The sequence below is a fragment of the Equus quagga genome, chromosome 11 (genome assembly GCF_021613505.1).
Source record: "Equus quagga isolate Etosha38 chromosome 11, UCLA_HA_Equagga_1.0, whole genome shotgun sequence".
Classification (NCBI taxonomy): Eukaryota; Metazoa; Chordata; class Mammalia; order Perissodactyla; family Equidae; genus Equus; species Equus quagga.
Window position 1 is genome coordinate 41,649,210 of NC_060277.1, and position 15,628 is coordinate 41,664,837.

Sequence of the window (15,628 nt, forward strand, 5' to 3'; positions counted from 1 at the left end):
AACTAAGATAAAGTACATAGAATTCCACAAGTTTCTGCTGGAAGGCAAGCTACTCGTTTGAGGCTTATAGTAATTCAGTTCCAGTGTGTGTATCAATGTTAATCCTTATTGGGTACTCCTGGCATTTAGAAGTCTGCGTTAGGAGGAGGAGAATCTGAATCAAGCCCATTAATTTCTGTTTCAGATTATGTATGTAGTTGTAGCATGTTGATAGTACTCAGTACAGTGCCTAGCTGTGGGGCTTGCTCCCCAGTAAAAGTATTTTCTTTTTAGATTGATCATGAGGTGACTGTTGAGAAGAAATGGGGTCAAAAAGGAGGACCCTGGGAATTCAACCTTCGAGACCTTTTCCGCTGGTGTCAGTTGATGCTGGTTGACCAGTCCCCTGGGTGTTATGATCCTGGTCAGCATGTGTTTTTGGTCTATGGTGAAAGAATGAGAACCAGAGAAGACAAGGAAAAGGTGAGTTTCACGCTTGCTCTTTGTGTTTCTTTCCATCTGAAAGTTGATTTGTTCCTGAGGGAGAGAAGGGGCATATTCACTAATAATACCAAACTCAGTAAAGCTGTTGGAAATTTGGAAGTTAATGGAAGAGACTAAACATTCACCTATCTCGGGTCTCATGGTGTAGAGTAGTTTGCTTTGGAGGACAGTTTGCTTATCCACCTAAACCTCGTGATCGCAGACCTTCCTAAAAGAGTATTGCCCTCCAAAAATAAAGAACTAGGTCGTCATGGTCTTTCCAGGCACAAAGGTGAGAAGCAGGAGGAGACAGGTGATACCTAGTAGAAGAGGAGGGTTTTCAAATAAATGCCAAATTACAGAGTATTTTATCTAGAAAGTATAAATAGATTTAAAAAGAGGATGTTCTGTGTCTAAATGGAAGTAAAAATATCCTTTCGTAAATCGAAAATAACACCAGAATTCCCAGCTTAATAAACTGTAGTGATGGGTGCATTTTGCTTTGTGGTATTTAAAGTCTACTCACTGAAAGCTCACATGGCTTCAGGTGGGAGGTGCTGTCATGACTTCTTACACATGAGGAGCCAGGGCTCAGAGTCATGGAGTCTCACAGGTAGCAAGTGGCAGAGCCAGCTCTCCAGTCCAGACCTTGCACTTTATCTGCTGTTCCTTCTACTATATCACAGTCATTTAAAAACAAATTAATCAATATAGAGATGCATGCGTTGGAAGCAGTAACCTCCTTACTGAAATGTGATGTGCCTGGTCCATAGCACATGTGGTTTACATACTTCCATTCTTCTGCCGAGTGCACAGATCCCTTTTTATGTGGCATTCAGAATTTAGCCAGATGTTAACAACTCGTTTATTATGTGCAAGTGGCTTTTAGTCTTTATATTTGGACAAAATGTTCAGCTAGTAATTTTTTTACAACTTTATTCATATATAATTCACATACCATCAACTAGTATTTTAATTTCTTCATCCACGTACTAGTTATGTAGTGTATTAATTATGACCAGACACTGGCCATTTGCTGAGTAATTGTCATTAGTCAGATGGTGGTTCACTGTAGGGTGTGGAAGGTTCCATTACTCCTGCAATTCAGAGTTACCGTAATTGACCAAGTAGATGTTTTGTGAGGAAAAAAAATTAAGAAAAATAATAATAGAAGGAGAAAGGCTGTGAAAGCTGGAAGGACTTGGGTAAATTGAATCTGACTTTATAAGCTAAATAAGCCAGCTAGATTGTGAAAGTATTTGTACTTTTAACCCGGATGGAATATCAGGGAGAGGAGATGGTATGCTTTAGAGTGGAATGCGAGGTCAGAGATCGTTTGGACCCAGGAGTAGGTGATGGGAGCACTTTCTCCTGTGCTGCTTTTAGACTCATGCTCAGTTTGGCACTCATTATGACTTTATCTTTGTTATTTTTATTTTCTGACTTCAGTCCAGCGTCCAGTGATTAATATGAGCATTGTTGCTTTGGTAAAACGCGAAACATGGTGTAACTATTTTGGGTGGCTGGAATTTTTCCTGCTGGTATGGGTTAAATGAGTGTTTTTTGTTCATGTGTATCTTTCCCCCACCCCAACTCCTCTTAGAGTCTTAAAAGAAATCCAAGAAGGAAATAGGGGTAACAGAAGTAACAGTATTTTTGCTAAGGAAGAGATAACTAAATGTAAATAATCAGAGAAATAACTTTGGTTGTCATCTCTACATAAATATTTAGAAGGATAACATAGTGTTTTTGAGTCAGACTGGCTTAGATTTAAAATCAGTTACGAACTACGAGCAAATCATGTAACTATCGTGAATCCTATCAGCCATGTCTGTAAAATGGAAATACCTATTTTCCAAGGCTATAAGTATCAGAAATAATCTGTTAAAACACATAATACAATGTTTGGTACGTAGTAGGTACTCGAGAAATGGTCATTGTTTTCCATAATCTTCATGTTACTATTCTCTTCTCTCTTCTTTTAGGTGATTTCTTGAATGATGAAAGCAAATTCATTTTTCATCTCTAGATTTGCCATAGTATTCATGGCTTTGTTCTCACTGGAATCTCAGACAGTTTGAGATTATGTGACTACTCTTTTCTTGAGCTTCAGTTTGCTTCCATTCTGAAAAATTAAGTAACTGTACTCTATCTTTTTTATAAGAGAAAATTCACAAGGATAAGAAATTTGTGATTAGTGTTCTCTGAATATTGTGACTCATATTGCTGTACATGTTTTCTAGAAGTATTCATTCTAGAAGGTTTGGCTCATTTTTGGTGGAGTGATTTGTGTTTTGATTGTATCATCCTCTTCTTTTAGGTCATTGCTATATTCAAGGATGTGTTTGGTTCAAATTCCAATCCATACATGGGAACCAGACTATTTCACATCACTCCCTATAATGTTCAGGTGAGAAGAGTAGGATAATCTTCTTTTACGACCTCTGTGGCTGCTTCTGCTTCCACTACCAGGCACACTTGTGAAATCTCATTGGCATGTCTTTTTCAGCTAGGCTACTCAGTCCTTTCCCGTGGCAGCTACGTTCCTCCCCCATCCCGCCGTCCTCTGTTGCTCCTGCACCAGTCTTTACAGTCTCTGGAGTCAATTATGAAGTGTGTACAGATGAGCTGGATGGTCATCCTTGTGGGGCCAGCCTCTGTGGGCAAGACTAGCCTGGTCCAGCTCCTGGCACACCTTACTGGTCACACGTTAAAGATCATGGCTATGAACAGTGCAATGGACACTACGGAGCTTCTGGGTGGATTTGAGCAGGTAACTGATCTGCCGTCATGTTTTCAGGCAGAACACAATAAGCCTTGTAATCTGATTGATAATCTTGTGTGTTGGGGGTAGCTATAGGTAGCGGTATTTTTTGACTCTGGCCAATGGCTATGATGAGTTCATGTGCTCTGGAAATTGCAGGTTGATCTTATACGGCCTTGGAGGCAGCTCCTTGAGAAGGTGGAGGGCACTGTAAGGGCACTGTTAAGAGACAGCCTCCTGATCAGTGCTGACGATGCAGAAGTAGTACTGCGAGCCTGGAGTCATTTCCTTCTGACGTATAAGCCCAGGTGTCTTGGAGAAGGGGGTAAAGGTGTCACGATGGAGGTTGTCAACAAACTGGAAGCAGTGTTATTGCTTATGCAACGACTCAACAATAAAATCAACTCATACTCCAAGGCAGGTATGTGTATTTGGATATATGTATCAAGACACTTAACTTTGCCTGTATAGTGTCCATTTACAGGTAATATATTTGTAAATACAATGCCCATAATTTTTTATTAATTTGATGATTATTAACAATCAAAACTTGAAACTCTTTGTCTTAGAAAGTAAAATGAAACTGATTGAAGTATTCAGAATTGGTGATCTTTAACAAGCAAACAGGAAAGAAATTGGTTACTGAGTTTGATGGTTTATTTTGTGTGTAATCAGCTGTAATGATAAATCAGTTGCACGTAAAACTGGTTTTATTTTTTTGTTGGACTATTTTGTAAACTTAGTAATAAATTTCTCAAGAAATTGAGCATTTTAAACTTTGAAGAATAGAAGTCAGTATTGGTAGTTGGGATGTGTTTATTCATTTTATATAGAAACTGGAAGGAATTCCTCAGTTAACCTGGAAACGTAGATTTCTCATTTTGTGGTACAACTTTCTGGGTGGTGGTGAGCCTGCCTTTAGGGAGGACTAAAGGTGAAGGCCCAGGGGTTGTGTCTTGTCATTATGATTGTCATTCTTTCCAAAGCCTGCTCATAACTGGTTATAAAGAGTTGATTTCTTAGGGATGAAGAAATGAGACTCCCCTCTTTTAGCTGTGTAAACATTGTATCCATGGCTGTGGGTCAGATAGGCAAGAGAATAATTTCATTGTTGATTTGCTCTGTTATTTCCCAATTCACGCTCACCATGTGAATTCGAAATCCATTACTCATTCACTCAAATTAATTATTAGAGATATTTAATGGAGTCGTGCATCACTCTATATATGTTTTTTTAAAATGGGTATTGTAAAACTCACCATTGAGATATGAATTCCTATTGAGTAATAGACACCATATTAAATATATTTACTTCTAATCCTCACAACAACATTGCATTACAAGGAAAGATTATTCTCATTTTATACGTGAGGAAAATGGATGCTCACAGAGATTGTCACCAGCCCAATGTCTTACAGTTACCAGGTGGTTAGACTAAGTTTGGGATCCAATCCTCTATGAACTGTAAAGTCTTGAATTCAGTGTTTGTATATTTCTTTCATAAGTCAGTTAAAATTTAAATATCTAGGATAAGTTTTCACAGCCCATTCTCACTACTGCTTTTTATTTAAGAATTGCTTTGATATTGAGTAATTAATTTCCTAGGGACATTAATAGAATGAAAAAAGCTGAGTCTAAGATAATTTGTCTACTACTATGTTATTTTTGGTTAAAGAATATTTTTTCTTTTTATTTACTATTTGTACCTTTTAGTGTTTCTATCTTGAACATGTATGACTCTTAAAATATTTTCTAGTTGTCTCATCGTGTTATATTTCATCTGCATATTGCACATATTTATAATAGCTCTATTAACATTTAGATTTGTTTGTTAATTTCATCATCTCTGTCATTTCTTGGTCTGTTCTATTGACTTTTTTTCCTCCTAGTTATGTCTCATGTTTTCTTGCTTCTTTGTAAATGTCTAGTAATTTTGATGGGATGCTGGACATTTTAAATTTAAGTTGCTGAGTGCTGCGTTTTGTTATTTTTTTTAAAAGATGCAGTTTTTTTGGTAGGCAGTTAAGCTGCTTGTGGATCGTTTTGATTTTTTCAAGCTCGCTATTAAACTGTTTAAGGTCAGGTCCAGAGTAACCTTTATTCTAGGGCTAAATTAGCCCTACTGTTGAGGCATGGCCCTTAAGGCATCTCTACTGACTGTCCTGTGTATTCAGTGCAGTCTCTTTATTTTGGCTGCTGAGAACTGGAGTGATACTCAGCACTCTGTATATAAATATCATATAATTATAGTAACAACTGATATTTATTTGTCTAGTTTATAGTTTATATAGCCCTTCCCTAGGAATTTTTCTTTTTTTCTTTTTTTAAGATTGGCACCTGACCTAACAACTGTTGTCAATCTTCTTTTTGTTTTCATGCTTTTTCTCCCCAAATCCCCCCAGTATGTAGTTGTATATTTTAGTTGTGGGTCCTTCTAGTTGTGTCATGCGGGATGCCGCCTCAGCATGGCCTAGTGAGCAGTGTCATGTCCACACCCAGGATCTGACCGGTGAAACCCTGGACCGCTGAAGTGGAGCGTGCGAACTTAACCACTTGGCCTTGGGGCCGGCCCCTGTAGGAATTTTTCAATTGATCTTTCTAGTTAGAAATTACTTCATGACACTCTTTCATATCACAAGGTAATATACATTGGATTCCTGCCCATAGCCATGAAGGAATAACAAGATTTAGACTTAACCTTCCAGTGTTAACAGAAAACTGGCAAAGTATATGAAGCAACTGCTTTCAGACACTGGACAACAGACAGCACAGGACTGTGATACCTGAGGGAAGCCCTATAATTGCCCTGGCTTTTATAGGGCAATTATAACATTGATTGCATTGTGCCAAACTTACAGCACTCTCATATAGAATAAATGCAATAATAGGTGGGAGACATTATACTCCTTCTGCCGTTTGAGAAATTATGTTACATAAAGATTATTTATCTTCTCCATCACCCTTGAGTCAGCTCTGTCCAGCCATTCATTCAGAAAGCCATCAAGAAATATTTTCTGCCACCAAACCCAATTTTCTTACCTATTGTGTTTAAACAAACACAAAAAAATCCCGTTTACCCTGTTATGAAACTTTTAAAAATTGGGCCAGAAGTTTCCAGCTTTCTTTTAGTAAACTCTTAGTTGTTTATTTGATTGCCCTTGGTTTGAAATTAAGTGCTGTGGCTGTGACATTTCAGAGTTTGCCAAACTCGTGGAAGAGTTCCGAAGCTTTGGGGTAAAGCTTATGCAGACAACCAGTGGCCGCAGTCATGGCACGTTTGAATGGATTGATAGCATGTTGGTTCGGGCCCTGAAGTCTGGAGATTGGCTTTTGATGGACAACGTTAACTTCTGCAAGTAAGTTACCTTATTAAGAGTAGGCCCTATTGAAGTTTGAGATATGCTTGTCAAAGTAGAAACCCAGATGGAAGCTCTGGTATTTTTATCTACTATTTTCTTAACTGGAAACACATCCTTAACCATATTCTGTAGACTTCTCCCTGTGGTAAACAGTGGTAGCTGGTCATTAGACAGCTGCAAGATTTTAGTTGTGTATGATGGTTTTGAGCTGGATCGAAGGCCAGCAAAATTGGATTACTTTTCCAGCCAACATCCTTTGAGTTAAACCTTTTTATTTGACATCAGAAATCTTCCTTTTGTTGGGGCTGGCCCCGTGGCCGAGTGGTTAAGTTTGCGCGCTCCGCTGCAGGCAGCCCAGTGTTTCATTGGTTCGAATCCTGGGTGCGGACCTGGCACTGCTTATCAAACCACACTGAGGCAGTGTCCCACATGCCACAACTAGAAGGACCCACAACGAAGAATGTACCGGGGGCTTTGGGGAGAAAAAGGAAAAAAATAAAATTTTTAACAAACAAACAAAAAAGAAATCTTCCTTTTGTTAAGGTCATTCGTGACTGCAGATTTTTTAAATGGAGGATCTGACACAGGGCAGACATTTAGTGAATATGCATCAGTTTGTATCACTTTTGATTCCAAAGTAAAGAAAGGAGCAGGCATAAAACTACTGTACTCATACAGTTAGCGTAATAGAAGCTACTGCGGGTCACATGGTGGGTTTCTCTGCTGGGAGCATTTTTCAAAATGTTTCGATTTAAAATCCATTTAAAGGTAAAGTTTACCTTTAAATGGATTTGATAATGTTGGGAAGCTGGGAGAGGGAAGGGGAAAAAGAAAAGAGTTATAATTCAGGGAACTTTCTATCATTTTCCTTAATCTGTTTATTGAACAGGTATTTTGCATATTTACTGTGTATGAATCTCTGGGTTATGTGCCTTGGGGAGTTAAAAGGGGAATTGGTGGGGAAAGAGATCCCAGTTCTATATGGGGAAGTGATCTGCGCTGAAAGGAAGACATGGGTCAGGGGCAGTGGGAGGCCTGTGAAAGGAGAGTCAACACAGTGTGTCAGCCTGTCCACCATTTGAATTCCCTCTGTGCAGCCCATCAGTGCTGGATCGTTTGAATGCTTTGCTCGAACCTGGAGGCGTCCTCACTGTTAGCGAGAGAGGAATGATAGATGGATGCACACCCACCATAACTCCAAATCCCAATTTCAGGTATTTGTGCCTCTTAAGTTTCTGCCTAAGACTCTGACAGCCTCGATATCAGAGGTGGAAGTTGCAGTAGGGCCTTTTTACATATTATATTCGGATTCCCAGCCCTGATCGTGTTCATCCTTTATTGATTCCTATAACAAATATTTATTGAGGCTCTGCTATTTGCTGGGCACTGGTAGACTCTGGGGGCACAGCAGTAAACAGGAGAGGAAAGTGCCCTGCCTCGGGTTGGTGATGAAGAGCGGAAGCAGGAAACCAGGTATAAGTCCTTTGTAGTAGTTCAGGCAAGAGCTAATGATAGCTTAGACTAGAGTGGTAATCAGTGGGATTTGCCAGTGGACATGTGGGCTGAGAAAAAGAAGGAAGCAATGATGACACCAAGTTTTTGGCTTGAGTCATTGGGTAAGTGGGACTGCCGTTCGTTGAGAAAAGGAAGACTGGCAAAGAAGCAGGTTTGGTGTGGGGAGAGTCAGCAGGGAATCAGCTGTTTAGTTTTGGAGTTAAGTGTGACATGTCGGACAGCTAGTTGGAGAGATTGATGGACACCAACTGTATGAAGCTAAGTGTTTCGGCGGAATACACTCCTCCCTTTTCTGTTCTCTGTAGGTGAGTTAGAATGATGAATTAGCCCAACGTGATTGAGGAATATCTGAAAGTAAGAGTTTTACAGTTCTCACATAGCACTGAAGGTGCACTGGATATGCAATACTTAGTTCCTTATGAAGCTAGTTTTAGAGAAAGTGCTTTGTTGTGTTGATGCATTTTGGGACTAGAGGATAGGATACAGATGCAAGTAGCAGACTTTGAGTTAGTGATGTCTCCTTTGAAAAGCTCCCCGAAGATGAGCCGCATATGATTGGCCCTCACTAGTTGTTGCTGAGCTGCACCATTGGTTGCACTGAGGTTTTAATTTTTTTTCCTTTGACTTGCTATACTACTAGACTTTTTCTCTCAATGGATCCTATTCATGGAGAAATATCCCGAGCTATGAGGAATCGTGGACTTGAAATCTGCATTTCCGGAGAAGGGGATGGCAGCATCCCAGATGACCTGGATCTGAAAGTTTTACTGCACAGCCTTGGGTTGGTGGGGGATAGTGTGTGTGACACCCTCTTGGCTCTACACACACAGACCCAAAGCGCTATTGTAGGTAAGGTGCTTGACTTCTAGGCATCTGTAGAGTTTTACTCTTACAGAAATTCATGTCACTAGACTGCTAGTCCAGGAGTTCTTGTATTTAGTATACATAGAAATAGAAATTACTAAGAAAACCTTTTAAAAATGTATATGGAGGCCGGCCCCATGGCCAAGTGGTTGAAGTTCCGTGTGCTCCACTTTGGCAACCCGGGTTTGTGGGTTCAGATCCTGGGTGCGGACCTACTCCACTCATCAGCCATGCTGTAGAGGTATGCCACGTACAAAATAGAGCAAGATTGGCATGGACGTTAGTTCAGGCAAATCTTCCTCACCAAAAATAAATATAGATGTACTGGTACCTTCTTCCCCCCAAGAGATTGGGTTCAGCAGATCTGGTTGAGGCACAGGAATCAGTATTTTAAAGAAGCTTCCCAGGTGATTTTGATGCAGAGTCAGAGGCTGCCCACAACTTTGAGGAATACTGCTTTCAGCACTGAGATTCATGAAGTTTGTCTCTCATATCTTCAAGGTCATCACTGGGTTTCTTAAAAGTGAAATAAAGAGGGATCTTTAAATAAATTGTTTAAAACAGACAGGTCTTACTTCTTCTAAATGTCCAAATATACAAGAAAGAGCAATAATAATAACAGTAGTAGTATTAATAATAATAACAGCAACAATAATAAATGAAATGCTATTTATTAAGTAACTACTATGTGCTAGGTGCAATGTTGGGTGCTTATTTAGTCCTCACGTTAGTTCTGCAAGGCATATACTTCCGTTTTAAAGATAAGGCTCAGAGAGGTTGAGTACTCATCAAAGCCAAACAGTTAATAATGAGAGGTGGGATTTGGAAGTAGGCCTGTTGGATTTCAAAGTACCTGCTTCTTTATGAGGCCATGTTCATTTTGCCACCTTCAGTGTGTGTCAATTTGAGAATAAGGATGTATGGGGCCAGGCTTTATCACATTTGTAAATGAGTCATCTGGTCACTTCCCTGCAATATACTGCTGACCACCAGAGAGAAGAGAGGGAGATAGGATAGCAGGGAAGGAATATGAATGTTCCCATAAGTTCATTGTGTGCTAGTGAGACCATAGAGTCCACTTAAAAAGGTTTGTAAAATAAGAATCTAGGTTGATTTGAGTGGAAGGAAGTTTGATGTGAGGGTGGAATTTATCCATTTTCATTGGAGATTTTGCAGAATCTATTGCTCATAGATGGCAATATTTTTCTCTTCATAGGTTCTATAGCATCTTCTGTTTCAACTCTAATTCAGACAGCTATACTCATTGTCCAGTACCTACAGCGAGGGCTGAGTTTGGACAGAGCCTTTTATGAAGCATGCTTGGAAACATATGTCCACTCCCAGCATTCACCAGCAAACCGGAAGGTACTGTAAAGTGTTTCATACAGCTTTCTGAGTTGTTAACAGTCTACGTTGTTGAGTAGGAGGAAATTCTGTTGATGGCAACTTTAATGACCCACGAGAGTCGACCATTGCAATTATGCCCTAACAGAGATTGAGTATCCAAGTACTTTTTTTGAAAATAGCTTAAATGTAAATATTACTTCCTTGAAACTTATCTATCATCAGGAAAAGTGAAATTTAGCTTATAATGTACATTGAAGAATGTGTATGAGAGTTGTAAGATGATCACATGGGGACTAGAAAACTGTTACTTCTCTGCTAGTCTTTTGGTAATAGCACTTATATGTTGGTGCTTATACACCATGTGTTTTTGTCTCCTACCAGCTTGTGCAGGCTTTACTGGAGAAATGTGTTTCTTCTCTGCGAGCACATGAAACCTGGGGTAACTCCATTCTTGCCATGGGGCTGTGGCCAGATTCTCTGCCCTCAGCTCTCTTTGCTGCGGAAGATTCTCACCTCTCTATGGTCCGAAGTGATGGACAGATCTTAGCCTATTGCCTCAACAGGATGAGCATGAAAACGAGCAGCTGGGCAAGGTTAGTGGAGCCCTGAGCTTACAGGTCTCTGGCATCTTGACTTTTTTTTTTTTTTTCCATGATAATAGTCATGACCCAACATATTTGACTAGAATGTTAACTATTATCCACATAGTTGCATTGTGATATTGCTCCCTAATTCTTATTCGTTAGGTATATGTTTTAATTGTCCCCTTTTGGAGGGGACTCATTTTTTCCCATTATCTCTTTGATTTTTTCATTTGTAAAGTTATTTTCTTGGTTCTTTGAAATATGAAATGAAAGTTTGTTCTAGTACTACCTTTGCTTATCCCTATGAATTTCAGGGTTCAGCCTCTTACCTTGCCAGACTTAGAGAAAATTATGCAGTCCTCCAACCCTGAGAGCTTGAAATTCAGTTCAGTCGAAGTAGATACTTACTGGATCGATGAACCAGATGTTCTGGCCATGGCCGTTAAATTGCTCATAGAAAGAGCAACTAATCAAGATTGGATGCTCAGAGTTAAATGGCTGTATCATTTAGCCAAGAATATACCACAGGGGCTTGGTGAGTAGAAAAGCTTAATTTGTTTAATGAGGGAATTTATGTACACTTACCCTGTTTTAGTGCCTCAGCAGCTGTATTATTCTGTGGCTGCACTGTTAAAATTACATCTGGGAGAGCTCCTAAGCAAGAAATTTATGACTTAGTGTTACGGTTTGTGTAGCTGTTAAAAATTAAGGAACATGCCTGCCCATAGATGTGCCCCAAGAGAAACTTTTTTCCCATGTAATTCTTAGCATTTCAGGATCCGTCCGTCTTTCTATCAAATCCAAAAGGAGAATGTACTATATTATGTTATTTTTAATTTTTTTTAACATCCTGCTTTTTTGCTATGCTGATGCTTCTGCACAACTATTCCATCTGGGAAAGGTGTTGCTTTTGGTAAATTCATTTCCCATAAAAGTGCATAAGATTGTAATCTTATTTTAGTTCCAGTGCCGTAAGTGGTCATGCTCAATTTCTCTGTACTTATTTCATTCTAAGAGAGGGAAAAGCAGCAGTAGCAAACTCATATGGGTTGGAAAGTACAGGACATGGAATTTATTGGTAGAACTTTTTGACTAAAGTAATTGAGTTTATGTGAGCCTTTCTACTCCAGGAGAACTTGTAGATAAGCCAGTGATTATGTACATTATTGTGTGTACACAATATATACTCTCTAAATATATAGAGGGAATTTGTATAAATATTCTAATCTGCATTGTTCTATATGATAGCTACTAGCCACTGGTCGCTACTAAAATATAAATTCGTTAATTAAAATTAAATAAAAGCTAAAATCTAGTCCTTTTGTTGCACTGGCCACATTTCAAGTGTGTATTACTGTGAGACTAGTGGCTACTCTGACAGCACAGCTATAGAATGTGTTTATCACTGCGGAAAGTTCAATTTGACGGCACTGCTTTAGATACTAACATGTTTCTCCTTCCTTCACAGAGTCAATACAGATTCATTTGGAAGCTAGTGCTGCATCTCTTAGGAATTTTTACTCAAATTCTCTCTCAGCTGGGATCAGTAATGTCATCAAAGTTTTACAACCAAATATAACAGGTACTGCACCTGATTGATTTCTAGCTCTCAGTACTGTTCAGGACACTTGTCCATTGAGTTCATGAAAAAGACCTGTCAGAGCTCCTACTGTAACAAACAGTACTTTTTAGAAGACTCAGATTATCCAGGTGCAAATTCTACTTCTTTGTTCCAAATTATCCGTTTATCTTTCAAGTTTCTGATAGAGGAGGATGATACACAGTATAGTGAGGACACAGGAGTTGCAAGACTGGGCTCTGGTCCCAACTCCACAAACCGGCTTGTTAATTTTGGGCCCATCCTTCATACTCGCTGCCTGTGTTTGAAAAATATGGGAATTAAATTAATTTCTCTGGGGTCCCTTCCACTTACATTCTGTGATTTATTAGTACTGTTAACTGAAAGGGTTTTAAACTATAACCTATTTGACTTGAAGGGAAAACAATACAGAATCAGTTTCTTCAGAATATATAAAATCTTAATGATGAAGTTATAAAGCCTTAAAGACAAAGTTATAAACTCATAATGATAAAAGAGAGTCATTCAAGCTATCTCATCAGATGAAGTATTTGAAATTTCTTTTTAATTAAGGAGTGAGAGAGCAAACTTATTTACCAGGACAGAACAATATGAAGTTGATGGAACATAAGCATTAGTGAGGGCATTCACAGGACCAGATTTTTAATTTCCTATCCCCATCTTCATCTGATATGGATCAAAACATACCGTTAGCTGTTTAGTTTAGAAAAACTATGCATGATGCTTTTGTGCTAAACTGGTTACCTCATGTGCACTAAAGGTAATGGGGTGAGTGGTTGGGAAGAAGTCACACTATGGAGAAAACTACTGAAGTAGTCAGATTTTGGCTGAACTAAGTTATGGCTTTCCAACCATGAAAAAATTTTGGTTTTGGGGAACACAGTTCTAAAGTAGATTAGCAGGTGCCCTTTGGCAGACACCGTTTGCTCACTGTTGGAATATATTAGGTCCACCTTCATTGTCCTTTTTTTTTTTTTCTTTTTTTTTTTTTCTGCTTTTTCTCCCAAAATCCCCCACAGTATATAGTTGTATATTTTAGTTGTGGGTCCCTCTAGTGGTACGCGGGACGCCGCCTCAACGTGGCCTGATGAGTGCTGCCATGTCTGCGCCCGGGATCTGAACCGGCGAAACCCTGGGCCGCCACAGCGGAGCGCGTGAACTTAACCACTCGGCCACGGGGCCGGCCCCTGTTGTCCTTTTTAATGGTGTGGCTCTGGATTGTGTAGTTTTCCTGGACTTTGGAATATGGGTTCCCTCCTGTGTACCTGCTGTTCACAGGAGGCGTTTGTTAGTCTACTGTATGGTGGATGTCCTTAAAACTTGAAGTCCCCCACTGACCCATCCTACCCAGCCACCTTCAAATTAGTATTACCGTTCTTCTCTCTTACCTCCCTCCCTTGGGTTCTCACAGCTTCTGGAGAGTGTCAGAGTCTGATCACTGCTGCTTTATGGAAGAGGTAACAAGTTTGAGCCAAAGGAGTGAGAAGTGGCCGCAGCAGCCACATCCGCTGATTTTAAAGAAGTGGCTTTTAGGTGAAATAATCTTGAGTTGTTTTTCTTATTGAAAGTAAATGATGAGATGTAGTCATTCATTTTCTGCCATGTAGGTTAGTTTTTTTGTGGTTAATGGTGAACAATTGGGTAATTAAGTCCATGGATTCTTTTCTGACCAGTCATGGGACCTGGGGAAATGAATGCATTGGTTGCAATGTTGATGTTCTAGCAGGGATCACCTGTATGTCCTGTAGTGGAATGAATTTTCATAGTAGAAATTTTGCATTGAGAAAGAAAATAGCATAAAAACTATTGAACCCTGCTTTTCTAATATTACGGGCTGAGACCAGCGTTTCTCTGTTTGACCTCTTTCCCATCAGGACTCATCTTGATCAAAGTAAAACAATGAAAATCCTCAAGTGAAATTTGCCAGCAAGGAATTTAACTCAAAAATTTTTATTTTTTGTTTTATTTTTTAAACCAGATGAATTTGTGATCCCTCTGGACCCCCGATGGAATGTGCAGGCTTTGGACATCATCAGAAATTCAATGGACTTTGACCCACAAACGGACCAGCCTGAGCAGCTCTTTCCCCTTTTAGAGTCTATTGCAAACAAGTAGGTGAAGCCTGCTGTTGTGGGCACTGTTTGCCTCCCTATGCACTATGGATCACAGATTATACCTTTCCCATGACTGAAATACAGTTAACATGTGTTTAGTTTTCTGAATCCAAGAAGGGAGGGGGTGTTGTGTTAGACACGATTGCCTCCATTACCTTCTCTCCTTCCTGCTCTTTGCTCAGTAAAGTAATTCTGACTGTAATGTCAAAATGTTTGTGAATGTTGCAGGTTCTTAAGAATTTAATAGATACACTAGGTTACAATTACTGGTGGGATTTATTTTACGATTAATCCTTTATCATAGTTTAGTTGTTGTCATAGGCTACTCATGTTTCTACTGTTTGCTTTTGATTCCTGGAAGCCCCTCCCATTTTCACCTACCCGTTCTCTCACATGTCCTTTCCTGAGCATAGTTACGTAGGCATATAAATTTACATATTTGTTATATAATCTGGTCTTTCCTCACTTTTTAATTTAATGACCAGTAGTATTTTTTTAATTGGCCATCAATGTAATAAATTTTTAAAATAATTTTGTAGTTGAGGTGTAATGTATGTTACAGAAAAGTACACTAATAATGAGTGTATATTGTTTGGATAAATTTTCACAAAGTGAACTCACACATGTGATATGTACTAGCTGCCAGGGGCTCTCTTGTCCCCCTTCCCAGTAACTCGCCCTTCCTCCTCCTCAGGTAACTTCCAACACCACAGATAAATTTTATGATGGCCAATTTTAAAAGTTCGCAGAGTAGTTTGTCAGATCATGGCAGAGGAAGAGAGTGAGGACTGGCAGTCTACCAGACGCAGCTGTTTCCAGCCGTTTGTCTTCTCTCCCGACAACTTAGTGCTCATCACTTTAACTTTCATCTCTCTAGTCTGGAATTTGCAGAGGCAGGAGAGGAATGGCAGAGTGAAGGAGATTGATGTTCCACATGTCAGGGTTCAGCAGGTAGAAGATATGATTGATGAGTATTATTAATCAATAACTATTTGTTGTGTTATTGAATCTCACTTCAG

General features: G+C 39.4%; 1 protein-coding gene across 1 annotated transcript in view; it reads left to right on the forward strand.

Moving 5' to 3' along the window:
• Positions 1-15,628, forward strand: part of MDN1 (midasin AAA ATPase 1) — a 170,898-nt gene that overhangs the window by 97,178 nt on the left and 58,092 nt on the right. Inside the window, exons 40-51 of the mRNA XM_046676076.1 lie at positions 274-462; positions 2,783-2,872; positions 2,972-3,235; positions 3,386-3,647; positions 6,423-6,582; positions 7,683-7,799; positions 8,741-8,949; positions 10,181-10,329; positions 10,693-10,904; positions 11,210-11,430; positions 12,364-12,477; positions 14,474-14,606. Of these exons, the coding sequence (XP_046532032.1) occupies positions 274-462; positions 2,783-2,872; positions 2,972-3,235; positions 3,386-3,647; positions 6,423-6,582; positions 7,683-7,799; positions 8,741-8,949; positions 10,181-10,329; positions 10,693-10,904; positions 11,210-11,430; positions 12,364-12,477; positions 14,474-14,606 (2,120 nt within the window). The remainder of the gene's footprint in view (positions 1-273; positions 463-2,782; positions 2,873-2,971; positions 3,236-3,385; positions 3,648-6,422; positions 6,583-7,682; positions 7,800-8,740; positions 8,950-10,180; positions 10,330-10,692; positions 10,905-11,209; positions 11,431-12,363; positions 12,478-14,473; positions 14,607-15,628) is intronic.